Source organism: Vanessa tameamea, chromosome 26 (genome assembly GCF_037043105.1).
Source record: "Vanessa tameamea isolate UH-Manoa-2023 chromosome 26, ilVanTame1 primary haplotype, whole genome shotgun sequence".
In the NCBI taxonomy this organism is placed as follows: Eukaryota; Metazoa; Arthropoda; class Insecta; order Lepidoptera; family Nymphalidae; genus Vanessa; species Vanessa tameamea.
In genome coordinates this window covers 4,169,388-4,196,863 of record NC_087334.1, presented here as the reverse complement: position 1 = coordinate 4,196,863, position 27,476 = coordinate 4,169,388, and the positions used below count along the sequence as shown (strand labels likewise).

The 27,476-nt window shown below is 33.6% G+C and overlaps 1 protein-coding gene across 5 annotated transcripts in view; it reads left to right on the top strand.

Moving 5' to 3' along the window:
* Positions 1 to 27,476, top strand: part of LOC113393316 (transmembrane and coiled-coil domains protein 2) — a 48,820-nt gene that overhangs the window by 15,266 nt on the left and 6,078 nt on the right. Inside the window, exons 2-14 of one of the 5 annotated variants that reach the window (XM_026630146.2) lie at positions 10,809 to 11,094; positions 15,493 to 15,599; positions 16,161 to 16,294; positions 17,277 to 17,303; positions 17,678 to 17,800; positions 18,413 to 18,573; positions 18,994 to 19,064; positions 19,480 to 19,613; positions 20,298 to 20,312; positions 22,233 to 22,256; positions 25,333 to 25,498; positions 25,866 to 25,992; positions 26,743 to 26,853. In XM_026630146.2, the coding sequence (XP_026485931.2) occupies positions 10,951 to 11,094; positions 15,493 to 15,599; positions 16,161 to 16,294; positions 17,277 to 17,303; positions 17,678 to 17,800; positions 18,413 to 18,573; positions 18,994 to 19,064; positions 19,480 to 19,613; positions 20,298 to 20,312; positions 22,233 to 22,256; positions 25,333 to 25,498; positions 25,866 to 25,992; positions 26,743 to 26,853 (1,344 nt within the window). In that variant the 5' untranslated portion in view covers positions 10,809 to 10,950. The remainder of the gene's footprint in view (positions 1 to 10,808; positions 11,095 to 15,492; positions 15,600 to 16,160; positions 16,295 to 17,276; positions 17,304 to 17,677; positions 17,801 to 18,412; positions 18,574 to 18,993; positions 19,065 to 19,479; positions 19,614 to 20,297; positions 20,313 to 22,232; positions 22,257 to 25,332; positions 25,499 to 25,865; positions 25,993 to 26,742; positions 26,854 to 27,476) is intronic. The other 4 variants (XM_064219123.1, XM_026630162.2, XM_064219124.1 and 1 more) reach the window with 4 other exon arrangements.

The following is a 27,476-nucleotide window of genomic DNA, read 5'->3' as shown; positions in this document are numbered from 1 at the left end:
AACATTGCAAGTTAAATGAAAGCTTGTGATTGAAAACAATAATAGAACTGTGTTGAACATAATACGTTCCATCGAACTGATTATTTATTGAATACGATTTAACGCACTATTGGCTATACCTACAAGTTGTTGTAAACAAGTAACTCCCTAAAGGGTGAGATTAGATACCATGTTGTCTTATTCTTTCGAATGTCAAGTGAATTTAACAAAACAGCCGCTAAACCGAGTTAGTAAGTAAAGCCGTATTTTTTAGTATATTTCGTTATATTCTTCGTGTTTAACATCATACGAGTAAAGTAGGTGTGTTTAAGTAGGTATATAGGTACATATCGTGAAAAAGCACCTTGTTAGATCGATAATGTTCCATCGAACCGAGTATTTGTCTGATATAATAGTTTATTAATTAACTTACCTTTTTTGTAATTAATTAATTTACATATTGTGATTGAAGCAGAAATAGTTGTAATTACACGTTAGAAATAATACGTTTCTCAATATTCATAAAATTATATTTCGAGTGGAAAAATTATATTCTATATATGTGTGCATCCAAACAACATATAAACATTTAGTAAACAATATTGTACGTGGTATGCATTGATTATGCATGTGCGTGTGTCACCGGCTTATAACAACAGATAGGGCATTCTGTTTGTCTGTGTGTGTTGCCGTTATCATAAAAAAACTGGACTATTATTAGTGGATATGTTATCTGAAAGCTGAGATAAAATCTTATTAATAATATTGGTAATGAGAATGTATTTTTGTACTTGAAATTCAAGTTTAAACGACTGAACGGGTTTTATTGAAAGTTGATTATGTCTTGGAAGAGACATACTAAAATATTTATTTTTAATTTATATTTAGACATATAGTAGACTGACGTGAATTTTAACGGAATATTGTAAAACTCCACATTTTTATACACCAGTGTGTTATTAGCCTTTAAATTGCACATTACATACATAATACTAATAGTACTTATAACCCCTTCCAATCTATCAATGGCTTGCAAATAGGTAATCAATATAATATATCATTATAATAAAATATATTATGTATGCTAGTAAGCTTATTCGCTTTGAATTTTCGATTACTAACATGAATTGGTACTCGACAAAGGTTAGTCAGCCCTCGACCTCTCAAGCGCGAGGGGAGGTGTTTATGAGCCCGCATATTTCTACCCTCATAGCCGCACAAGATGCCGCTAAATGACCCTGAAAGTCGTTCGTAATTGTCCGACAATATCATTTTATTTGTATCTAAATAAGGCCGCTTAGTAAGGACTTATACATGATGGTACAAGTCCACCTTGATTTTGTAAATACAAAAAAAATATTGTCAAAAAATAAAATTTCGACAAAGAAATACAGTTTTTGTTTTTCTTCTCTAAAAGTTGTCCTTGTACAAGTTATTTGTTAAAACTTTATTTTTAATAGATATGCGTTAGACTAATCGGGTACTATACTTTATACCCGTTTTAAAGATTTATCAAGGCAAAAAGGACTGAAAAACAAAAAATGGTTTTGTTAACTCGTAAACAATAAATAGGTATGAGACAATTTGATTCATTTGTATACTGAAATATGTTTATAATTCCTTAAATTATTTTTTCCTAATCATCGACATTTTATAAAAACAACCCACATTTTTATTTATTTTACAACAAACTGATTTATGATTATCATTTCTAACGTAATGGATTTGAGAACCGTGTCCTTGTTCTTGTGGTCACAATTAAAAAGTAAAATTAAAAAACATTTATTATTTTAAAATATTTCTTATAATACCTCAGTATGTTTACACGAACATAAATCTATCTCTTTTTAAATGGTCAGATTTGTGAAGAAAGAAAGGGACGAAAGTATATTTCACTCTGGATGAATGATTTAATTGGTATCCACAGGAAATTATTAAATTATGGGGTCAATGACTCACGGCCCAGACGTCTGACATAGCTCATATCACCCATTCACCCAGCCGCCGTGTCAAAGTTCAACCATTAGGAACCAACTGATCATATCAACCATTTTACAGCCAATTTGTTTCTTTGATTTTATTTTTTATCAATTCGTAATTGCTACGTATAATGTCTGATTTTAAATATACAGCTGTAGGCAATTTGAATACGGTTCGATGTTTTATCACCTTAGAGCAGTGATTCCCAAAGTGGTCCAGGTGGACCCCCAGGGGTCCACGGGAGACTTGCTGAGGGTCTACGTAGGCGTGAATAAAAAATGGGAGTTCATAAGATGTTAATGGGGGTCCACGAAAATTTATCTGCTTTTGATAGTAAAGAGCAAAAATGTAAGCATAGTTTTTATAAGGGCTTACTTACATTGTTTTATCTATTGTAGTACCTAACTAAGCATATAATATTTTAATAAGGCAAGCGACTGTTACTTGTCCAAACTTGCGTATTCGATATTACGTACAATTTCGTGTACAGACAGACTTGCAAAGCGCTATCCGCCCGAGAATCACTAACAAATTCACAGATTTTAATTGCTGAAATATTCGTAGGGTTACTAAGGATAGAATTAAAAGCACCAATATTAAACAAATTTAAATTTAGTTCATATTTTAGTGTTTCTCTCAAACTGTGGTTACGGACACATGCCAATAGATGGTCCACGAAAAAAATAAGTTTGGAAACTACTGCCTTAGAGCAAAACCAGTATCCATTTTAAAGTTCATTGTAGATCAATAGCCACGCTGTAGTTTAGCTTTACTTTTTTTAATCCCAGCACCTGCTGTGAGCGGTCACGTTTGCCAACACACAATGAAATTATAAGAAGTATTATTTTGTTCAGGCACTTCCAAACATTAAACTGATATACTTTTACTCAGTGGTAACTGCTTTGTGCAAAGCTGTCTGGTACCCTCAGACACTTTACCGCCAAACAGAAATATTTAGTATTGTTGTATTTCGGTCTGAAGCAACGTAACGAAAGGCAGAAGGCGGTGGTGGTGGTGACCAAATAATTCGGTATGCGGAAGAGGGGTAGATTGTATGTAGTACTCATTCGGGTGGAGCTGTCATAAGTGAAGTTTTCTTATAACGTTATTAATTACTAGCGAGTCGCCCGCGAATCTTCGCGTTTATTCAAAAGATTTTTTAGGTATTTCAAAATGACTGGTTTTGTTTTGATTTCATTTCATTGTGAACTGATGAAACCTTTTTTAAATGTCTTTTTTAATGTCAAATAGTTCTCTATAACCGGCCAGTAAATTTTATCCGCTCTCTAAAATTAATTCATTATTAAATTGTAACAATTTTTAATATATTATGATCAAGAATCCTCTTTATTTTTCTGCACATCTGTGACTGGAGCTCTTCAAAATGAGACCATGACCGATTTTTTATATGCAGCTATCGTCCCATAATCACCGGGACAAAAATCGACTTACGCTATTAATATATAAGATTATTATGATTTATAACTCTAAATTGTTTAAATCTGTTAAGATCACTTCGATTCGTATTGATAATAGACGCATTAAACCCCGTCCGCGTCGTTGTCGGAAACAACTGAAGCTAATGGAAGCATTGATAAAGTTATCGGCTGATTACAAATATTTAATGTTCATTCAATTGTTACCACACAATTTGTTTATGTATTTTTTTTTATAAAATAAATAAGTATGTTTATATAATAAAACGTCATACGTATATTATATACTATTTATAATCTTAAAGCAGATATTTTTAAAGTCTACATTCAATAGTTTTTGTTTATAATTCATCTCGGGCTCGGCGGGCGGTGGCGAGAAATATCAAAAGTAAATCTGTATGTGATAAATGAATTACGCCACATGTATATCCGCCGAAGCGTATTGAACCAGTGTGCTGGAATAAGCTCCAAGCCGCCCCTTGAAGAGGAGTCTCAGCTGGGACAAAATTAAATGTTTATTCTTTGAAATAAACTCGTCAAATGAATGTTATGATTGCAATCCCGAAGAACTTGCTGGTAAACACCTAAGACTGAGTCCCCGTCATGAATAGGATGGTCACAAATTCTTGTGTCAACGGATGCCAATACAGTTTGACCCACATGACAACACATGAATACGTGTGTTTCCCAAGTTTCCAATCGCTACAACAAATAGAAGTAGGTTAATAGCTTCCTAGATTACATACTGACCTTTGACTGACGGTAGTCACATAATACAAGTTTGTCTTGTGTAAAGTGAAGCTAAAAGCTAGTGTGTGGAGAAAAGAAACGATTTGAATTTTGATTATGTTCCAACTATAAATCTGAATAGCATTGCAAGTGGCACATTCACGACATTTCAGTATTTGGTTCGTATTTACTGGGGAACTCGAAATAATTCGAAATATCAAAACAGATTTTTTAAATAAGAACGTACATACATTATCTCGATAGTGATAAAATAGATTTGAATGAAATAATTTTATAACAGAGACGTCACTATTACGTCTCGTGATCGTCATGAATGCGAAAATAAACTTTATATTTATAAACGCTACACTTTCCCTGGCTTTGTTCGTGTGGCTTTGAATAAAAGACATTTATTGAACATCTGAAAAAACGTCATAAGTAATCAGAAGAATAATAAGTGAAAATTAGCTCGTTCGAGCAATTCCTTCTTCATTCTTTTTATTCGGAATGTATTTTACTCGTAGCCCTAATGGCTTCTACAGCATCACTGGGCGGGGAGGCGAGTTAAAATACTTAAGTCAGTTGGCAGCCCGCTCAGGGCTCAGAGTACACGCTTCCTAAGGGTGCCTCTTGTTAGCCGGACCTCGGCTTAGGACGCCGTTGACGCTTCGATGAGTCGTAACGAATAAAGGACCTCGACCCCGCCGTCGGGGTCGGCGTGTGTTGTGTCTGTTTCCTAACAAATCGATGTTGTTAGCAGTAAGTCTGTCAACGGTATAAGACGTGCTCAGGGCGCCTGCGGATCGGATAAGGTTGCTGTTGCCTATAATTTGTTGCTTACATTTTTATAACATTTTTTTAACATTTTTTTGATTGCTTGCGAACTTTACATCAACTATTTATTGTGCGACACGCTATGTGAAATATATCGTAGTTTTTTTTGACGTTTCGGATTTTCATTTAATTACACTTGAAGCAATACCCATAAAGAGTAATATAAATCCTTCGCGTAGTTTCCGCATGATTCGTGCAGTACTGAGAGATTATTTATTGTTTTTTGGTAATACGGATTACCATTAATTATATATATTAAAATATATTATCAACTATGTGAGTATGCCTTAATGTTTATGCATCGTTATATGTAATATTTACTGTAATAAATTAGAACATATTAATATTTCTCTGGACGCACATAAATAAAATAAAATCAATATGCAAATATAAAATATGATCGGCTTACGAGGTCGTTACTGTCAAGGACGTGCTCGATTGGTTTAGTAGCTTTGTCTATATAAGGCTGCCGATCTCAAGTCCCTGGGTACCAATACGGGATGGGGCGAAAAGTTTTCTTTCGGCTTTTCCGTCAGTAAATTCTCAGTAGCATCTTGGATTTAGTAAACTGGCAGTGTTACAATTGCTGCGTCCTATCGTTTTCGGTGTGTCGATTTAAATCTCATGTTTGCCCGCTCACTTGTGCACAATGTGTATGGGGAGTTAAAGAGTGGCCAGGTTCAGGGTTTTAATTTTTTTTAGCGTGACGCGATATTCTCAAAAGATATCCCACCAGATATTTACTTTAATCATTTAAAGCAGCAGCCTAAAACCAATCAGCAGCTCCTTGTGATAAAATGTTTGTAATGAGTCTTCCAAATTTTCTCTGTCTCATTGTTTAAGCAATGCGTTGGTTCTCAATCATCCTTTTATAACGTACATAAAAACTTAACCAAAGTTAAAGTTACATTAAACACAACCACAATACTGCACAACATGTTTATGTAAATCACAATTCAAGTAGGCTCGGTTTAATTATGTCACTTATACTACATATTGGTCGAATGCCAAGATCACAACAAACTCAATTCTCAGCTAAGCTAACAATACTGAAGAAAATATTGCCCATTTTAAAGTTTGTGTTGCGTTTTAATATTTACTCTATAGTTTATTACGCGTGTAATTTGTAGCGACTATTATTGTTGTTGGCTAAGTAAATGTATAAGTTTATTCGTGTGGTTTCGGATATATTTTTTATATATATTATTTATAAAGGTGGATTTACAAGTAGATCACGTGATAGTCTGTGACCATCGCCCATATACATTGACGCTAATCATTTCTAACATTCACTAATTTTGGGAACTAAGAAGTTACGTCCCTTGTGCCTTTAGTTACGTGAACACTAAGTAGTGTTGTTTAGCGGTAAAAAAAGTAAATGGTGGTTCCATTTACTTTTTCATCCAGGCTTTGCACAAAGCTCCTAACTCCGAGTAAATAAAAATATGTTCGGAATTTCTTATCTTTGTAGATATATTTTTTTATATTATTATTACCTAGCTAAACCTGCGGCTTTAATGTCGCGAATTTATAAAACTTCACAGCACACAAGCCTTCATCCTCAGTTTTCCCCCTCGATGAGTTACATTCATTTTAATATAAATACAGGTGAAGATAGATAGTTCTTTTAAAGGGATTTCAGTCATGGGAAATTTTAAGGACTATTCTGGACTAGTGTTCGTCTGTGTTCAAACTAAGGAGCTCTCTCTATATTAATATTATCGTTCGATCGGATGGCAATCCGTCACGACCGGGAGCGATCAGGCGCAGGGCCAACAGCTTTACGTGCTCTCTGATGCATGAGTGTGCGACACTGCCAACTACATAACCCCTAGTTGCGACTGAAAAATTTTTGATATAAAAACTTTTTTTTATAATATCTTATTCAAATAGCATTGGTTGTCGTTTTAGAGTCTCATTTGTTACTTGTACTTTTTTGTATTGTCAGTGCGCTGCAAATAATATATGTACATACATTTTAATAAAAGTGCAAAAGAATTTAGTAGACATATTTTATTACCTACGTGTTTATATTTACATAGACTCGATAGATAACCGAATAAGGTATGTAAACGTTATCCTAAAGAGCGATACTAATATATTATTGATAAGACAAAGATTGTCTTCATGATTATGTATAGAGTTAATCCCATTTACCATATATTATGTAGGTCAATTGTATCTGTAAAATTCATACAATCCATGCAAACAAATGCTATTATATAAATTTACCTTAAAAATAATGGAAGCGTCATTAATTTCCCACGGTGATCGTTTAAAGCATTGCGTAGTCACTGCGTTTAAACCCAAGTCGCTTCCCGCTGTATGTATGCTTACATCAATGAAACTGCGCTACGGATTTTGATGCGGTTTTTTTAATAGATAAAATGATTTATATGTATTATACATGTGTAATATAGAAGAGAAATGATAATTTTGAAGATTTCTAATGTGATGTTGTAAATAAGTATTTTTTTTTAAATAAGTTTTGTTTTTCGTCCTATACTTTTTACGAAAAATAATGGCTTATTTGCGACGCGATTTTAAGTAATACAGCATAAATTGTTATCCAATTAAGTAAATTACATACATTGTGCATTTAATACAGATCAATATGTCCCTGAACTGATTGAAAAAGCTGTGAACGTTGTTTATAAAGACAATCGGTAGTATATTTAGTATCAGCATTGCACCCTTGCGCAGCCGGGGAGGGTCGCTAGTATTACAATAAATTAAGGACATAGCTACAGAAACAGTTTATATAATGTTAAACGGTTATAGTATTTTTCAGGCGTGTGTAAGCCAACACGTTTTTACTCTGTTTTTACTCAATCTCATATTAAGAGGATACGATAGCAATCCTTTACGATGTGTACGCTTCCCGTGCTGTCCAAGTCCCAAGAATTTAACTGACAAATTTGTAAATCTGCTACAGAAATTTTCTTGACTCAAACAGGATTTGATATTAGGTACGATAACAACTAAGAGCCGAGTTTAAGATCGTCTTACGTCTTTCCACTATTAATATTAATAATTTGTTTGTTTAGATCTGTGATCTTGATCTTGATTGATCTTGATTATGATTCGTTTAGCTCAACAGCTAAACGAATCATAATGATATTTGGTAGATACATACATATGTATGTCTATTATATTATTAAATAGGACCTATGGTACTTATTTTATGATTTACGCTTAGCAAAGGTTTTACACTAACAATGTGTATGTTTAGTAAAATTCTAAATAATTTTGATATCGTTATATTACCAAATTTTCTTACCAGAAAGATAAAGACAATTATGTCTTTATAATATTAAAGACATTTGTTTTACAACATTCAAAAACATATATTATCTTCATCACTACACAATATGTTTCTGGTAACTTTCTAAAAACGTCAGCAATGTCACATATATACTCTATACCAACCACAAGAGGAAAATAGCCAAATAGCCAACATTTGACAGAAAATTGACGCGATAAAATTGGTTGAGAGTTTGATTAATCTATGATATTTACTATTGATATGCAAAACAACGTCGGCGAAACTGTTATCGTAATTTTGGAAATAAAATTAAAGTGGAAATAAGGAGTCAGGTTTAAATAAAGATTAATTAAGTTGTATTATAAATAAATATGTATTAATCATAAACTTCCTTCTATCCATTGGAATATTATGTAACTCTTTTTAAAATTTGTGGTTCCTAAATTACTCAGCCTTTTTTCGTATACCAACCAATTAAATTTTTGCATCAAATAGCACATCTAGAAGGGTTCTATAACAAGAATATGTGCGCAGGTTGCTCGAATTTAATTATAACAATATTTTTTTTCATTGTTTTTTTTTTTATTTCATTAATATAGTCTTATAATCTATAACATATTTTCCACGTAGTTATTACAGCAGTTGACATTGGGAAAGTATATTACGAACTATGTATTAATTAGCATATTATTTTGGTATGCAATACGCGCCATCGTGATTGACAGACAAATGATTTACGCCGTGAGCCATACGTCGAAGACCAGTTTGTAACATGATTGCGTCGAATAAGGGTTGACTACCGTTCTTTGTGCTTATTAGATTAGCTTAAGGCTTTTGCAAAGTTACAATGTATTAATCGGTTCTACGTTGAATTAATGTTAACAATATTTTAAGATATTATTACAGACTTAAGAGAAAATTACTAGGTAGGTTCGAAAATTGGTATTACACCTCAATATTGAAAAAAAAATCAACTAATATTTCGGTAAAGTTTTGTATAGTCTTTTTGGGTCGTATTTTAAATAAACCTTTATATAACAATGTATTTTTAATTATGTACAGTATTCAATATTGTTCGTTTATTAATATCGGGTAGTAGTGCTTGAACCTCCATTGACCCTTAATTTTCGCAGTATAGAACCCAAATGAAAGGAAATTATTTTCAATTATTTTTTTTATAATTAAATATATAACTTAATCGAGACATTTGTTCACATTCACACAAGTTACATAAGTTCAAATCCTTAACCGAAGTACCTTTATAAAAACAGGAAAAGATTCAACGCCCTCGCGCGTTTGTCACTATGAGTCATAGTAAAGCTACCGTCCGATCAGACATCTGTCTCTTAAAGATATCTTATTCGCTTCGCCGCGCCGTACGACTGTTCGCTATCCTTAAAAACCATTTGTCTGAATCAAATATTAATAGTTCTGTCACTAAGCCAATAATGATAGATAAACATAAATTATATTATGTTTGTATTTATGTGTGCCAAAAGCTATTAATTATATCGTGTTATACGTTAAAACAATATGAATGTAAAATACTGGCAACACTGTTTCATTGTTATCTTAAAGAGTTGAAAGTATCTTTTGCAACTAAGTTTGTTCTTAACTGGCGGGAATCGTGACGTAAGCGTTATGCCCCCTGCAGGCGATCCTTCTTTCTCTTTCTGTTCTTCTCTGTCGCTTTCTATTAGTATGTAATAGAAAGAGACTGAGTTTTAATAACAATATTCAAACTTTTTTATTGTTATTGTTTTAATTTAAATGGTCGTTGTTAATTTATTCCATTGTGTTATTTAATAAATAATATTCTATTCTATTCAATTTCGTTCTAACTTGTTGCCTATAATTTTTTAATACAAATTGTTAAACGGTTTTATTCAAAAGTTGCTTACCACACTGGAGACTTTCGGTTTCTGAATGCACTTTTAGAAAGAAGGCTCATGATGGCTTCTTGCGTCTTAAAACTGTCTGTTTGATTGGACGTATTCATATGATATGAAACGCCATGATTCTCTTTTTGAAATTGGAACCAAACATATTTAAAAAATAAAAAAGCAGTCATACGTTATCCATTCGTTTTTTTTTATAACGGAAATAAACAATTAAGTTTCATATATTTATATTAAGAAATACAATTAAAACAAGCTTCCTTTAATAATGAGTTATGAGTAATGATCGCTTAAACAATTACGACGTACAAAAGAAAACAATACTAATATATTAATTAAAGGTTAGACATTAATAATTATTTATTACGTAGACTACCGAAAAATATCACCACGAATGGGATATTAGATAAAATATTCAATGAGCGGTACAAATGGGCTAAATGTCTTAACAGCATATAATCTGGTTCTTAAATTAATAATTAATAAGTATTATTTTATGATCATTGTATTATTATTATTAATAATAAATATATTTTATGTATGTATTGTAAGAAAAATAATGAATTGTATTCATAATCGGTACCACATTGTGACATCGTGGCCTTTGATGAGAAACACGATAATTATTTGTAATTGTTAAACATTTTTCTAATTGCAAACTTAGATTGAATTTTTTTTTCTTTACAGATAACTCTCGAAGGAATGGAGCTAACGAAAGTAACAAAATACTTATGAAAAAATAATAAGGCATAGATCGCCTCGTAACAAGTCCATGTAAGGTGATCCGGTGGCGGGGTTCGGTGGTAAGGTGGCGCGGTGGCACGGTGCAATGGATACGTTGCATGTGGGGCAAGGGCACAGCAAGGGATCGAGTAGGAGTCAGTCGCCCTCCGCGGCTGATTTACGCGACCCTGCTGTGGTGACGGATGACGTCATTCGGTCAAGGGTACAGTCGCCGTCCACAGCACACCATGTAAGTTAATAAAAGATTTTCGTTCATCATTCGCTTTACCTATTCTATTCTACTTGCTTGGGATTCAGAGCATTGTGCGTGTCTGATAAATCGCCTCGGGAATGCATTCGTTAGTGGTGTGCTCTCCCGCCACAATAGGGATTGTTCGAGCGCTTAGTGCTGATGGTATTGACAAAAAAACCTTCGTAGGCTCCTTTGACATCACACTGATTAATCCATGCAAGATTGTATCTTAGTATTAGTTGATTTTCATGCAGGATATACGTTTACGGATATGTAATTATATATTGAGTTCTATCTAAACGGTATGTACTTCGAATCAAAGAGTTACTGATGAGTTACTTGCCGGCTCTTACTTGAATCCACAATCCGAACCGGTCGTAACGGTATAATTGACGACAGACGCAACATTTAGGAATGAAGATTCAAAAGTATGTTACTTGTCATAACCTAAAAAGTCTAATGACTAACTTAAGGCAGACTCCGATTTCTCGAGTTTCCGTCCCAGGGTCAGTAATAAATTGTTTTTCCTTCAAAAAATTTATGTAGCTGTAGTATTACACTTCCGTGCCTTGCAAAGCATATAAAGATGATATCTCTCGAATCTTGTCGGATTACCGTTTAATTGTATTATAAAGGTGACGGAATAGAATAGTGCAACTGTGTTTGTGCTCGCACACTTGTGCACTGCAATGTCTTATGCAGTTAAATAGTCCTTGAGATTCGCGGCCGTGACCAATGAGACTGGAAATATAAAGACTTCAGAGTCGTGCGTTCAGCTCATTTATACTTAATATTCATTTCCCGAATTGGTTAATAGAAAATCAGTTACAAAGTATTTTTATTATCCATAATACAGAGTGTTCACATGCCTCAGTGGTTAAACACGTAAAACTTAATCGAAGATCTGGGCATCAGTGAATTTTCACGTGCTGAATTTGGGTTTATAATTCTTGTTATGCTCGGCAGTGAAGGAAATGCATCTGTCACATATAACAAACTGCCATATTTTTAATCACCAACCCAAGTTGGAATAGCGTGGTGGTATTAGCTCCTAACCTTTACAACAAAAAGGGGAAAAGGGCTCAGCTCAGCATTGGGGATTTTATAGCCTGTTTCTTTACTTTTATACAAATAATCCTTAAATATCACGCTATATAAGGTGAAGAAAATGAGTAGTCTTATTTATATACTCTAACAAACCCTAAGATTAATTAAATAAAAAAAAATAACACTTGTGGCTAACCTATACTTCTTTATTTATTTATTTATTTATTTATAATCGAACACAATTACCGTCAGTATATAACTTTAATCAACTATACAAGAATATTTCAATACATAAAGAGTTAATAATTATATAAGAATAGTAAATATCACGACCGATACGAACAGAGTCGGACCTAATCGACCGACAGACAACCGAACATTAAACCCGTTATTAAGCGCTCTGCCGTATTTATGTGATTCCGCTCGGTCCAGGCTGAGGAGAGGGTAGTTCTTGTAAGAATACATATATATATAATGTTGTTGTATATATTATTAATAATTCCTTACTATCATCAAATACGTTAAAACGGTTAATAATTCAAAGAAACATGAGGTCTTTAACATTTGACATGCATCTTAATAATTAGCTCAGTTTAGTAACTGATAACGTTATCAGGCAACAAGGACGAGGCGAGACGCAGTTTTGAAACGTTTTATGCTATTGCATATATTAGATAAAATATATCGTAGAAAATTAACTTCCGTTTATTCAAGGTTATATTTAAAAATGTTCTATTTTATTTTACATATAAAATATAAAAGTTACGTCCTTTTTATTTATTTGATTGAAATTAATGACTTTCTATAAAAATATTACAAATATATTTTTTATAGTCTGTTTATATATTAGGGCAATGAAATTTCACGCTCAGGCCCTAAGTAATAAGTTAGTAACCAATAAATCTGACGTACAAACTAAAACATTTATGTATAATCTAAATTTAACTCAGGCAAAATCGCGTGGGACTCTTAGTTTTAATATCAACCTACAAGTTTAAGCCTGTTTTTAAGTTCGGGTATGGATAGTGGGGGGGGGGACGTCTAATCTAAACTAATTAGGTCAATTCGTCTACTCAGCCTATAGATTAGTTGGTTTCTATAAAGTTTTAACTGCCTCACTTGTCTAGGCTTGTAGATAACTTAAGTTCCTCTTGATTTGTTTTGGTTTTACGTCAGTATCATCGAATGGATTGGTTGATCATAAATGACAGTAAATGATACGCGATATTGACTGTAATAATAATAACATTTTAAACACACACTGATCAAAATAGCATATCATTGTAACCCGTTTTCAACATTTCACGACTGAGAAACTTTGGACTTTGGATTTACAGTCTTATATACTAGTCACTAGACTAACAAAACAGTCAGGAACAACTGCAATGTTTGATTATTTATATACAGTTTCATTATTTATTTAAAATCATATCGTTAATAAACTTAACTCAATATTTAATAGAGAAGCAAAGACAAAACAGTTAAGAATATTTTTCTCACTTTGTCAACCAATTTTCTTTTTATAATATAATATATTAAGTATCTGCCATAAATGTTGATATAAGAATAGAAATAAAAAATGATCGAAACGTGTCAATATATAAATGTTTTCATTATAATAATTGTATTCTCGTCGAATTTCAGCCACTTGCCGAATTAATTAAGATAATTAGACAATAATAATAAAAATGTAAATAGAAAAATCTTCCATTGTTCGTTGTTTAATAGGAAAACAAACACAGTACTTACAGTACTTACCGGAAACGCAGTCAATATCAATAATATATACTCGAGGCCGACGACTCACAATAATGTATGTGTGTTCCGTTCAATTTACATAAACATACGAATTGTTTTATTTTATTTAGTTTTGTCTGTTGTTCAATATAGTAAACTAAACTCAATGTCCATCCAAGCTCCAACCATTCATTAATTATTCTCCTACGTTTGGTCTAAGCTTGGGTCAGTTCGGCATTAGGGACAACTTAGTTAAAAATATACATATATATGTACTTTATTCAAGTCGGATTGTATGTGACTGTTTAAATGGTCAATTATAAGATTGAATCATACGTTAAATATGACTGGTTCATAATATAGTTTATGATATTGATATAATTATATCTAAACTAAGAATAAGAAAATGTTTATTCAGCACAAACATACATTGCAAAAATAAATAATAAAAAAAAACATAGGAAATTAAAGATTAACTAATGACTATAAGAAAACAACAAAAAAAAAAGAACTAAAAAATTGAAAAAGAATAAAAAGCGCAACAAATTTATATAAACAAACAAAAGAAAATCATAACTTATGATGTCTGCCATCGTGATGTGTCCTGACTAACATTATAAATGCGAAATTAACACTGTCTGTTACCTCTTCACGCATAAATCGCTGAAACGATTGGATTGAATTTCGTATGGAGATAGTTTGAGTCCCGGGGAAGGACATGGATACTTTTTTTAATTCATCCCTCGAGGGGGTAAAAATTGCGGTGACGGTTTGTACGCTAAAGGTAAAGTTTTATGAATTCAAATTAAATCAAATTATTTTATTCAATATTGATTATAATGAAATTAAACACTACCACCGGTTCGGAAAAGAAAATACCCTGACCTGAGAAGAACCGGCGCAAGAAGCTCAGCGGGTCTTTTCTCTTTCTAATGTAAATCTGTGATTATTTACAAATATTCTATATCAAAAAAGAAATAACCTGGCAGCGAAAAACTTTCGCTTCGAACTTAAAAGTTATCAACCATGAACTCAATAAATAATAAATAATATAATATAATATATAATATAACCTTTCGCACACAAACGTTCTTTAACATATTTTTTTTTATTTAGCAACAGAACAATATCGCTCAGGTAAAGTCGCAGGTTCAGCTTACTATGGTATAATTGTTAAATTAAACAGTCAACTATATATATTTGACGACCTCCGTGGTCGAGTATTGTGTACACCGGTTATCATGGGTATGCCACTCCGAGGTCCTGGGTTCGATTCCCGGCCGAGTCGATATAGAAAAAGTTCATTATTTTTCTATGTTGTCTTGGGTCTGTGTGTTTTTGGTATCGTCGTTACTTCTGATTTTCTATAACACAAGTGCTTTAGCTACTTACATTGAGATCAGAGTAATGTATGTGATTTTGTCCAACATTTATATTTATTATTTATTTAATTACATATGATTACGTTTACATATCCTGTATGGGAATCAAGAAATACTAACCTCTAGAACATATACTTATATTTAATCTTGCATATTTATGTCCTTGTTTGTTATTATTAACAACATATAAAATATATGATATAATAATTTACAATAATGATGATTTAAGGAGTCATCGCGTCACGGGGAGAGCAGGGCGCACCATGTCAAGTCTCATTCCAGAGATCTCGGCAGCAGCCCGATGTCCAGTAACACAACGGCGAATAGTTCTAGAGAGTAAGTTAATAATTACTTTTGTACTAGTTTCAAGCAATCTTTAGCCGCCATCGTCATCTTTGTATTGTATTCTATATGAGGAAAATTAATAACAATAGTATTTATTATGAATCATTTTTTTTTAATTATATATAAGTCATATTTGATATAATATATTACGTTAATAAGATGGACAATATCTGTCTAGTAACGTTGTATATCTAATGTTACTCGTAGAGAATTAATGATACCACTGTTTTTTAACTAATAAATCGATCGTTTATATTATTGATAGCAACACTCGAGTCACTTGCTTTAAAATTGTCATTGATTTACAAATGACATCAGGATAACTCTCACGGCGATTAAATCGACGCTTGTACACAATACTACACTAAATAGTATTTGTATTGTTATGTACTGTATGAACTATGTTATCCACCAATTGAAAAAAAAATAATATCAACAATACAACGGGTTATTATTATTTATTCTTCAATTAAGTATAAAACTTGTGCAATTATTGTATCGCTAGGTGGTCCGTGTCATCATAGAGATATTGAAGATTAAATATCTTTTCAGCTTAGAAGATTCACCCCAAAAGAAGAATATGTCGAATATTTTGGCGCCCGGTGATTACGCGTATGCGGTTTGCAGCCCGAACGTGTCCTATGCATTGTCGTCGGCCGATGAATACGGCTCGCCGGCTTATAGAGGTGAGCGAGATTAATTTCGATAAACTCTAGCGTTCTCAGTCGTAGCTATGGGAGTCTAGTTTTATGACTATCGATTTTACGATCCGTGTATTGGATAAGACGTTTCGTAGAATGCTTTTTTTTTTTTTTAATTCGAGATTGCTTCAAGCTGTAAAGTGTTAGTAGCTGAAAATATTCATAAAACAGAAACACCAAGGAGGACCAAATATAAGGTTGCGATTTTAATTCATCCTTTTAAAGGCAAGAAATTGATTTTACTTGGTGATAGGGCTGTGAGCGAGACCGTCTGGGTAGTTACCACCTCATAGTAAAAGATACAAGAGACATAACATCTTGGTTCCGAAGGTTAAGTAGCCAATGAAAACCCTTCGCCAACCAAAAAAATGCACATTCAAGACATAGTCTTGTATTAGTTATTAAGAAAATTATTAAATAGTATTGTAGCCAATAATAATATAATAATAAATGTAAACGACCAATAGAATATAAATAAGTATGCAATAAAAAAAAATCTCTGCAACTCTCTCTGGTCGTGTCTGGACTACCTGAATTTTATATCTCATCGAAATTTGTCAGCAGGATACACAAAGTGACTTTTTAGTGGTTTTCTATACAATCATACATTACATATGAGCCGTTCCACCCGGACATCCGTTTTGTATTCTTGACCGATGATTAATTTAAACCTAGATAAGTACCACTGAATTTTCATATTCTTATGTTTCGTTTATAATTCATGACGTGCTCGGCGGTGAATGAAAACATCGCGAGGAAACCTGCGCGTGTCTTCAAAAAAATTCTGCCACATGCAAATTCCTACACACATGATGGATGGATACACATCCACCAATCCGCACTGGAGAATTGTGGTCCCAATGGGAGAGTAGGCCTTAGTCCAGCAGTAGGACATTTCCAGTTTTACTTTTTATAAAATTTGACAACGAGGATGGTTATGACAAATATATTATTTCTCTGTTCACAGGTCAAGATGGAGATTATATCAATCAAGGTACACTTTAATTTTTCTTTAACAAAATTAATAATAAATAAATTCTAGAAGCTTCTTTAAAACTCTATCTATCTATATATACAAAACTATACAATAGCTTAAAGTAATATTTTAACATGTAAATATATTCAATCAATGTCAACTAAACGTACCTTATTAACGTCATCAATCAATATGTAAACGATCGCTTTTCCCTGTAAATTAATTCTTGTTCTTTTTCTTTTTCGTATGCTTCATTAAAGTTCAAATAATACAAAAGATAAACAAAAAATATGATAGATATTTTATTATTTCAATTAAAATAGTGTCCGTATTCTCAGTAGTAGTGAAGCCTTAGTGTTGTTAATAAAAAAAAAAAGAAACGTTAATTTCAGGCGACGAAATGGACGGGGGCGCGAACGTGACGTCAGCGAAGGCGCAGGCCGCGATCGCGCACCTCAACAGTAAGATCGAACGGACCAAGGACCTCATACGTCTCGAACAGACCATTAGAGATGGTGAGATGCAAAATATCATAATTGGTTTCGCTGCTAGTCAATGTTTACCTCGAATTTACCTTTAATCTATAGTCTATTCCAAACACGAGGACAAAAGCCAAATAAACAACATTTGACTTTGATTTGACGTGATATCATTGGTCTATGATTTTCGTTCTGGATTTTCGAGAATCGACGTTTTGAAATTAAATTAAAATGGATATAAGTCGCTAAGTGCACAATATAACCGAGCTATTAGCAAATCGCATGAAATACGTGAATCTAAAGTTTGTTTACCTTTATTCCTTCTTCGATCGGGATACACTATAGATGTTTATAACGATCCCCTCTTGCTATTTTGTAAATTAAAAAGTATGAGTGATATCTTTTTTTTACACACATTTAAGAGGAAAATCTTTTAAATATTACAGATCATATGCGTGGTGTTTTAAGCGTTTATATACCAGATTTAGTTATTTAATATTTGTTTAAAAGTGTTTCATTGATGAAAACGAATAATTACTGAGTTTATTGCCATTACTTCTCGGTATAATTTATATTCCTAACCACTGAATCATCGCAAACACCGCCGAATTCAGTCACTAAATTTATTAACTCATTAAAAATTTTCAGATAACGTTAATGAGTACCTGAAGTTAGCAGCTAACGCTGACAAACAGCAGCTGCAGCGCATCAAAGCGGTGTTCGAGAAGAAGAACCAGAAAAGTGCACTATGCATCGTCCAGCTGCAGAAAAAGCTTGACGGTTATAACAAGAGGATTAAGAACTGGGAGGTATGGCATAAAGACTATGTTATGAGCCGTGCGAACTTGACTGACTATCGCGACCTGGGCTCACACAACGCACCGTTCAATCGCCTACCTTGGAAGATCGGGTCGGCGAAGTCGGTACGTTTTGTCGGTTTTTTGACACAGATCAAAGGTAAAGGCGACCGTAGGTGCAGCTTGTGTTCACGCTTGTGAAAACACAGTAAAGTGAGCTAGTTGGTACGGAGTAGCTATCCGCACGACCAGCGGGCGGGTCGGCCTGAGGCTCGCTGGGCTGGGATTCACGCTTGACACGCCTGCGGCCCGTGTGACGTCATGACACGTGACGCACTGCTTAACCACACCTTTACAATATTATAGTACTGAAGTATTCATCAGCAAAGTGGAGTGATTTATGACTAAAAAGTTCTCTATACTTCATTTCAGCAACACGGAACAAGTGGACAATCACACAGGCAACCTCGAGAAGTTTTACGGGACATGGGACAAGGCCTCAAGTTAGTATCGTTTGTTTTTCTCATATGATGTTGTAACCGGTTTATAATATGTGGAAGCTTATACCTCTTGTAGATTTTAAATTTGTTGAAAAAAAGTATTTTTGTAATTTAAGTAACTCGCCCCCTCTTGTAACTTAAAAATTGCAAAATTCAGATTAACCTTTCACAGTAGGTTAATATTATTCCAGAAGCTTCTTCCAGTAGATTAAAATTAATGTAAAGCTACCAATGATTCGGAGAGCTAAGTACTATACACCTTGTGATTTGATAAGTAACTTATTTCAAGAATCAATTAAACGTAAAATTTGGACACCGAACGCATTGAAATGAATATCTAACCAGCATTAAACGTAGTATTGATTTATGTCGGCTACAATGCACACTAACGTACGTGTCCCGCACTGTTCATCCCCAGGAACGTGGGCGGGAACATCCGCGACGGCATCACGGGGCTGGGCGGCAGCGTCATGTCGGCGCCGCGCGAGTTCGCGCACCTGTTCTCGCGCTCCAACCGCTTCGGCTCCGCCGACAACATCGCGCAGCTCGCCGGTCGGTACACGCGCCTGCCGTCTCGCTCTCGCACACGCCACCTCTACACACCTCTCTCTCGCACACTGGCGCCCCCGCTACGAGCCATGTCTCATGAATGGTCGTCGCTTTACCGCGAAGCTTCTCTGCCGCTTTTTTTACGATATATTTTTTTCTGTCTTTCTGTCTCACTCGTACACAAAAACACAGGTACATCTTGTTCGGTACACCGGAGCCTATTGTTGTTCCACCACTTCCCCGACAGCTACATATGAATGCATTTTTAATATCAACATTTTTTACGAAATACTTTATTATTCAAACACTTGTATGCTTTTTAATTATTTTCAAATATTTCTTAAAAATATTTTAATTTATATATAAATGGCTAAAATATTACTTCATAAACTATACTTTCAAATATTATTATTACAATATCCTCTATGCACTGGAATTATTTTAATTAGATCTCTTTATAATAACAATTCAAAATATATATTAACTTTCCAAGTGATCAGAACTCGTCTTAGTTACCATATTTTTTCATAATAACTTTAGTTTTCTACTGTAGAAAACATATTCGATATCTATATTATTGTAAGATATATAATAACTATGTATCAGTAGTCATTTACCTTACCTAGCTAGTTTCCATGTCATAAATATTGCTATGTGATACTTATATGTTCATATTTTCTCTCGCAGAGAACACGGGCCCTTGTAAGTATGTCGCATAGATATAATAACTCCTGCACCTACATTTTTAATATTTTTTGTTCACATCGTAGATAATTCATCTGTGTTAAAATTATACTGACTAATATTTTTATATGAATACAAAAATTTTAACGTTAATACTATTTTAAAAAAAAAATTACTCAGACAACTTTTTTTTTTGTCTTTTTTGGTCAATATCACGTTAGAATGAAATTGGATGATTTCTTAACATTAAAAGTCAAATTATTTATATTTTATTAAAGTAGTCACAGCAAGTAGTTTTGAACAGTCAACGGAAAATAAATATAAAGTTAGTAGCACCTGTTCTTTTAGTAGATTCTACCGATAGAACCGAAAAGAAACCCGTAGTAGTAGTTGTCCTCTGCCAAAATTGAATTAACATAATTATTTATAACAATAATAATATATTATTAGACTTATATCCTGCATGAAAGTTAACAAATAACAAACCTATGTTGAAACCATTTATTTCATCCCCAATGCGCCACCGACCTTGAGAACTAAGATATAACGTCCCTCGACCATGTAGTTACACTGACTCACTGACCCTTCAGACCGGAACATTTCTGTTTTGTGGTAGAATATATACGTAATGAGTATCTTCCTTGTCGGGCTCGCGCAAAGCCCTACCACCTAGTATTTATTTATGTAATACAAGCAAAACCGTGTGCAGACATTGTCTGTCTGCTGTGTATTATATACTAAAACCTTCTTCGAAACGCGCTATACTGATATAAGTTTTAAATATATATCGTAATGAACACTAAGCCTTGTATGTTTCTATAAAAACTTAAATTACCTAAATCTTTCCAAATAATATAAAAGACTATTTGATTAAAATGATTAAATTCTACAAAAAAAAATTAAATAGAAATGATGTCATGCATACAGTATATATCATGACTAACTTACACTTGATATTTGACGGACGTATCTCAATGTGTCTAAGCAATGCATTATGTAAATACGAATATGTTTCATTGTTAACTAACATTCATACGTTATCTTAACATACGAAGGTCACTGTTATGTTATAGATTATGTGAACCAAAGATAATTGTGATGTAGTGCCAAGCTCATAGACAAATCTATAACTTGTGACTCAGTGCCGCGCAACCTTCAACGTAGAAACAACGTATTCACGTAGGTTTCGTGCGAATTAATTCCTTATTCGTTATATATTTAAACACGTGAATCGCTTGCACGACGACATAAAAATGTAACAGTTTGAAGTTAAGTGAAATGTTCTTTAAAAAGTGCAGGAAATGTCGACGGAAATGTAAATTTTTTTTTGGATTTTTTTTTGTTGTATGACTCATTTATTTCGCACAGTAGTTAATAATTGCATACAGTTTGTACTTGTTTTACATACTACGACTTTGTTGTTGTGTTTTAATTGATATTTTCCCGTCTTTCTGTGTCAATGATATTATTTAGCGGCAACTCTTATATAAAAAAATATAATACTTATTTAATTTTCAAAGTAATTGTTTGTCTATTCAATTTTGGAATGCTCTGTTTTTATTGGGAATTTTCGTCTTTCTTGATTAATAAGATATTACTGACGGGAACTTAAACTTTTATTTGATTTTCATAATAATAATCGTTGTTATATATTCGGTATGTGACAGTTCCATTTTTAAATTATATTTCAACAGATGTTCAAAAAAAATTACATCAAATATTTACTAAATCAAATATTTTACTATCTATATAGTTTTACATATAATTAAATAAATAATTATTATTTAATAATTAAATTAAACTATATTATTATTAATTCTCAATATATATATATAATATATCATCTTTAATCTATCCTCATTCGTATTCTCTAATTATCTGTGATCATCAATTCCATCCAAATGTGTGCTTATCATTCGTCTCATTCTTGCACGCCAGCCCCACAACACGCGGAACTGAGAGGTAAATAAGACTTGTATTATTTTATTTATTTACATATTACTCTATATGCTATTTATATTATAGATCTTCTTTATAGTGTGGTGATATAATTTTTCTTATTACGATATGGGTTTAACTAGCTTAACAACTTTAAATCATGAGAGATCGGGTTCCGGGTAGGGAAAATAAAAGGGATTTCTGTCAATAAATTTACAACACTAGGATGTGTTAAACTGCCGTGCCCCGTATAGCACGTATAGCTATAATTCCGGTTTCCGATCTCACTCCGGTCGTATCAGATTGAAATCCCATTCGACTATGAGAGTTAGGGGATACAGATACTTGTTCATTAAAGTTTCATGTGAAGCAGCTAGAATAGTATAGTACGACTTAAACAACCAATAGAAATAGCTCCCTATCGCGCTATTCGACGCTATTCGACGCTAATCGACGCTATAGATTCCCGCTTCAGTTCAACCCGAGACAGCGAAGGGAATGCACGCGAGTGAATCATTTTGTACACTGCGTGACAATTTAATGGTAAAGTAAATATTATTTAATTTTTGTTATATTTTCCAATATGACATCGTTGAAACGAGGTAAGCCATATAATAGCCAGAGTCGAGAAATAATTTATAATGTTTATCAATTTATGAGACGAGAGGCCACAGAGTCTAAAAACATAGTTCATGATCATCCAAGAGCGAACTGCGAAAGCAACTGGTGTGTCGCGTAGAACAATAAGCGCTGTTTTGAAGGAGCATGACGATGCCTTGACTTCTACTAGTTCAGCTGTTGATTCTGCTTCTTATAATGCCACGGCTTCGACTAGTTCAAGTCGTGGTCCCTCCCTGTACCTTTTAATTCACCCCAAAAGTCTAGAAAAAAGAAAGTACATCGAGAAAATTTAGATGATTTTGATTATAATGTCATTAGAAGGAAGATATATATATGAGTTTCATCTTACAGAAAAAAGGATGCCTACAATAAAATCATTATTAAACAAATTAAAGGAAGACATAAAATTCACGGTCTGTCGAGAAACTTTGGGAAGAATATTGCATGAACTAGGTTTTAAATTTAAGAAAATTACGTAGCGGATTAAGTATCTTCGACAGATACAAATGTTTAGGAGTGAAGGTCGGGATATAATTTTTACTGATGAGACTTACATACACGCCACCCATACAAAGGAATATAGTTGGATGGATAAGTCTAAGAAAGGTTTAAAAAAACCGATCTCAAAAGGTGATCGATTAATCACTGTGAACGCTGGCAGCTCAAGATGCTTTGTACCTGGTGCTCTCTTAGTTTACAAATCATCGCAAAGTACTGGCGATTAATATTACAAAAAATGGTCAAAACAACACCTCATTCTGAATTTACGACCTAAAACAGTAGTAGTCGTAGATAACGCTCCTTACCTACACACGAATAGACAATTCACCGAATTCCAGCTCTCTAAAAGCAACCATGCAATCATGGCTTTTATCTAAAAATATACCCTTTACATCAAACCTACTGAAACCGGAATTGTATGAAATTATTGAACATCACAAAGCAAATCATATTCAATACTCAATCGATCAAATATTGTCGGAGCATGGTCATTCTGTTTTACGGTTACCTCCTTATCATCCAGAATTTAACCCAATAGAAAATATTTGGGCCCAAGTTAAAGGTCACGTTAGTTCGAAAAATGTCTCGATGAATTTAACAAAAGTCAAAGAACTATTGATGGAGAAATTTGAATCTATTGGCGTATCCGAATGGGAAAAAGTAGTCAATCACGCGATAAAATGTGAAAAAGAACATATGAAACACGAGGACATAACAGATCAATATGTGGATGTATTTATCATCAACCTGAATGACTTTTCATCAGATAGTGATGAATCATTATCTGATGAAGAGTTATTTAACACGACGATGAACAACGATTCATATCATCGATTTTAGTGGTGCTATTGGCAATGAGGATGTCCGTTTGAATGCGTGATCATTCCAATAAGAATAACTGTATTCCACAACATCAGTTGTCATTAACTTAATAAAAATTTGTTACCTTGGAATTTTTGAATTCTAGCTATTTACTATATCATTTCCATCAAATGTAAATAACTTACCTTTTTGAAGTGAGTTAAAAACAAATAAAAATTTAATAATGTGATCATTTATTTTGCTATCAACTGTACGTAATTTTTTGCGTCAATTTGACGAATGTATTTGGTTATATGACATCACTAGTTATTACGTATGCGTAAAGATCATATTCACATAAGAAATAAATAAATGTTGATGTTTTGGGAAGGCGTGCTTAATTCGGATGTGATCGGTTTTACGAATTTTGCCGATGCTACATGTAAGTTGTGTCGTACTATACTTTGTTAGTAAAGGTTTTGTTTGAGAATCTTCAATTGAGTATACAAGATTATATCACCATACAAAGTATGACTTGCCTGTACACGTATTATATATATAGGCTATTTTCTTTTAGTTTATTTTGATTTCCGCTCTGTATTAGTATTTTATGCATTATAATTCCCACCTTAAACATTCCGATCGTTTCACAGTGCTTGATGCATCTTGTGCATTTCATATGTATTGTGTGGTCCAAGCATATGTTTGTACACTTATATTAATAATAATAAAACAAATTAAAAAAAAATCAAATATTTTTAAACCAATTAGTTGTTCTTAATTTAAAAAAAAAATGTTTATTAGAATGTAAGCAAGTAAATATTTAGTAATATGTGAATGTTACCCGTATTATTAAAGACGCATGTGAGACTTATATATGAACTTGCATGGCAAACGATAGCGAGTATTTTTCTTGTATTATTAATGGTGTAATAAAAGAAATGAACTGAATATATTAGATTGTGTGGAATGATCAAAGTAATCCAAAAAATCCTGTATTTGGGGGGGGGGAGCAATGAAAAATGCAAATTAATATCACATACTAAGTATCGGTAACAAAAAGAAATAATGTCTCCCTACCTGCCGCTGCGACCCCCGGACCTAAGGTGGCAGGCACCGCAGGCACGGGGCAGTCCGTAAGACGGCAATTCGCGTATTGAGCTTCTACAACTCGCAGCGAACGCGTCGTCGGAAGGCTCGCGCGCGTCGGAGGCGGGCGAGGCGCGCGGGGAGGGGCGCGGCTCCACGCTGCCGCGCGCCGCCACCGCCAGCGCCGCCTCGCCCGCGCACAAGTACTCGCCCGACGCCTCGCCCTCCTCCTCCGTCACCAGCGAGGGCGCGCCGTGAGTGCCCCATGTTTCTACGTAAGATCAGCGACCGGGACGTCGGTCACCGCTGCCCGTAGACATTGGCGCGAGAAATTTTAATCATTTCCGATGCGCCCCCAACCTCGGGAACTGAGTTATTGTGTCCCTTGTGCCTGTTACCCTGGCTCGCTCGCCCGTCAAACCGGAACACAGAAATATAAAGTACTACTCCTTGGCGGAATACATAATCTGTGGGTGGTACTTACATCAACGGGTTGGCACAGAGCCCTCCCACCAAGAACTGTCTAGACTATATATATAACACCACACGATATATATTTATATATATACGATGACGGAGCTCGAGAATAAAATTTTTAATGGTACCGAACGATTGCCGTAGGTATCCAACGCAACCTGGGTCGAATAACATGTCCGAAGCTACCTTCAGTATCAAGCCCATACTGAATGAGCTCCGAGAACGGCGGGAGGACTACGAGCGGTTAGCGGAAAAATTAGATTCCATAAAGGTACGTTATTTATTAATTTGACCAATGATTAGATGATTACATATAAACAAACCATAGATTGACATATTCCTTTCGATATTCAAACAAATCTGTGATATTATCGCAAAAAATTCAAATTGGTATAATTCTGACCACACAATAATTAATGACCCTTCAAAATTCTCGTTCTTATAAACAAATAATCAGCTTAAATTATATTTTATGAATTCAAATTTGATAACTATTAAAATTAATATATAACGTTTCACGTTAGTAATAAGCAATATCATCATGAAATTATCTTGGAAAATGTGTTGGTCTAACGGCCGACTGCAGCACCGCGCGCGCAGTCGAATCGAATAGAGCGCACTTTCCCGGCTTCCTGTTACACATTTCCGTCCCTTATCACGAAATCTTTCCTATAGATTACAGGAAATCGTCGAGAAAGATGTAACGCATTAAAAAATAGTAAAATCTATCTTTCATTCATTATTCCACTTTTGTGTGAAGAGGAAACTTAAGCTGTTCCAAAGATATACAGATATGTAAAAAAACAAGTTATTTCCACTACAAACGACATTAGTTGGCAAAGACTGCAATGTTTAAAATTATTTAAAATAAAGTTTTTTTCTTTCTATTTAAGGCGTTTATTACAACCGGACACTTATTTTAACTGTCCTTTTAGTTTATAAACATTTAAATTTAAAAATATTGTCTTCTATTTGGGTCTGTTTCAATTTTTTTATTTAAGGAAAATTTCTTCGTTTTCAGAATTTATCGCAGGACGTGTCTTTCTTGTCAGCTGCGTTACAAGAGGAACGCTTCAAGACTGAACGACTGGAGGAACAAATTAATGATCTCACTGAACTGCACCAGAATGAGGTATAGTATTAACATATACGTACATGTCGAAGTAACACTATAATCCTGGACATTTTAATTTTTTGTCTAATCACTTCACAGTTATAAATATTAAACCAGTCAAAAAACTAAAAACAATTATTTTGTCCTTCTATGATTCACCTCGACCAAGCGTCCTAACCGAATCCTCATTTTAAACAAAAACAAGATGGCGCTATGACCCAGCTCGGAGCCAAACCTCAAGACTTTAAGATTTTGAACAGTATATAAAATATAATGAAACAAATATATATATAAACTATTTCAATTATAATCAACCTATAACTTGTGTTATATAACCAACAATTAACTGTATTGCGTTAGTTCTTCGACATATAATAAATAGCTGTAAATAAATAGTAAGAAAAAAGTCCGCACAAGAAGTATTTAAAAAAATATTGTATTATATCCATAAAAAAGGTTATTGCACTTACAAAATACGGAAAAATAAGTCAAAATTGTAAGACTGTGAATATTATTTTAACATATATAATCATTGTTTTATCGCTGAAGTTTTAATTCTCTTCTAGACAATCTCACAGTATTCACGCTTATCCTTATTATAATTCAGTTTGAATGCGTAACAATGCAACGCATTCGCACAC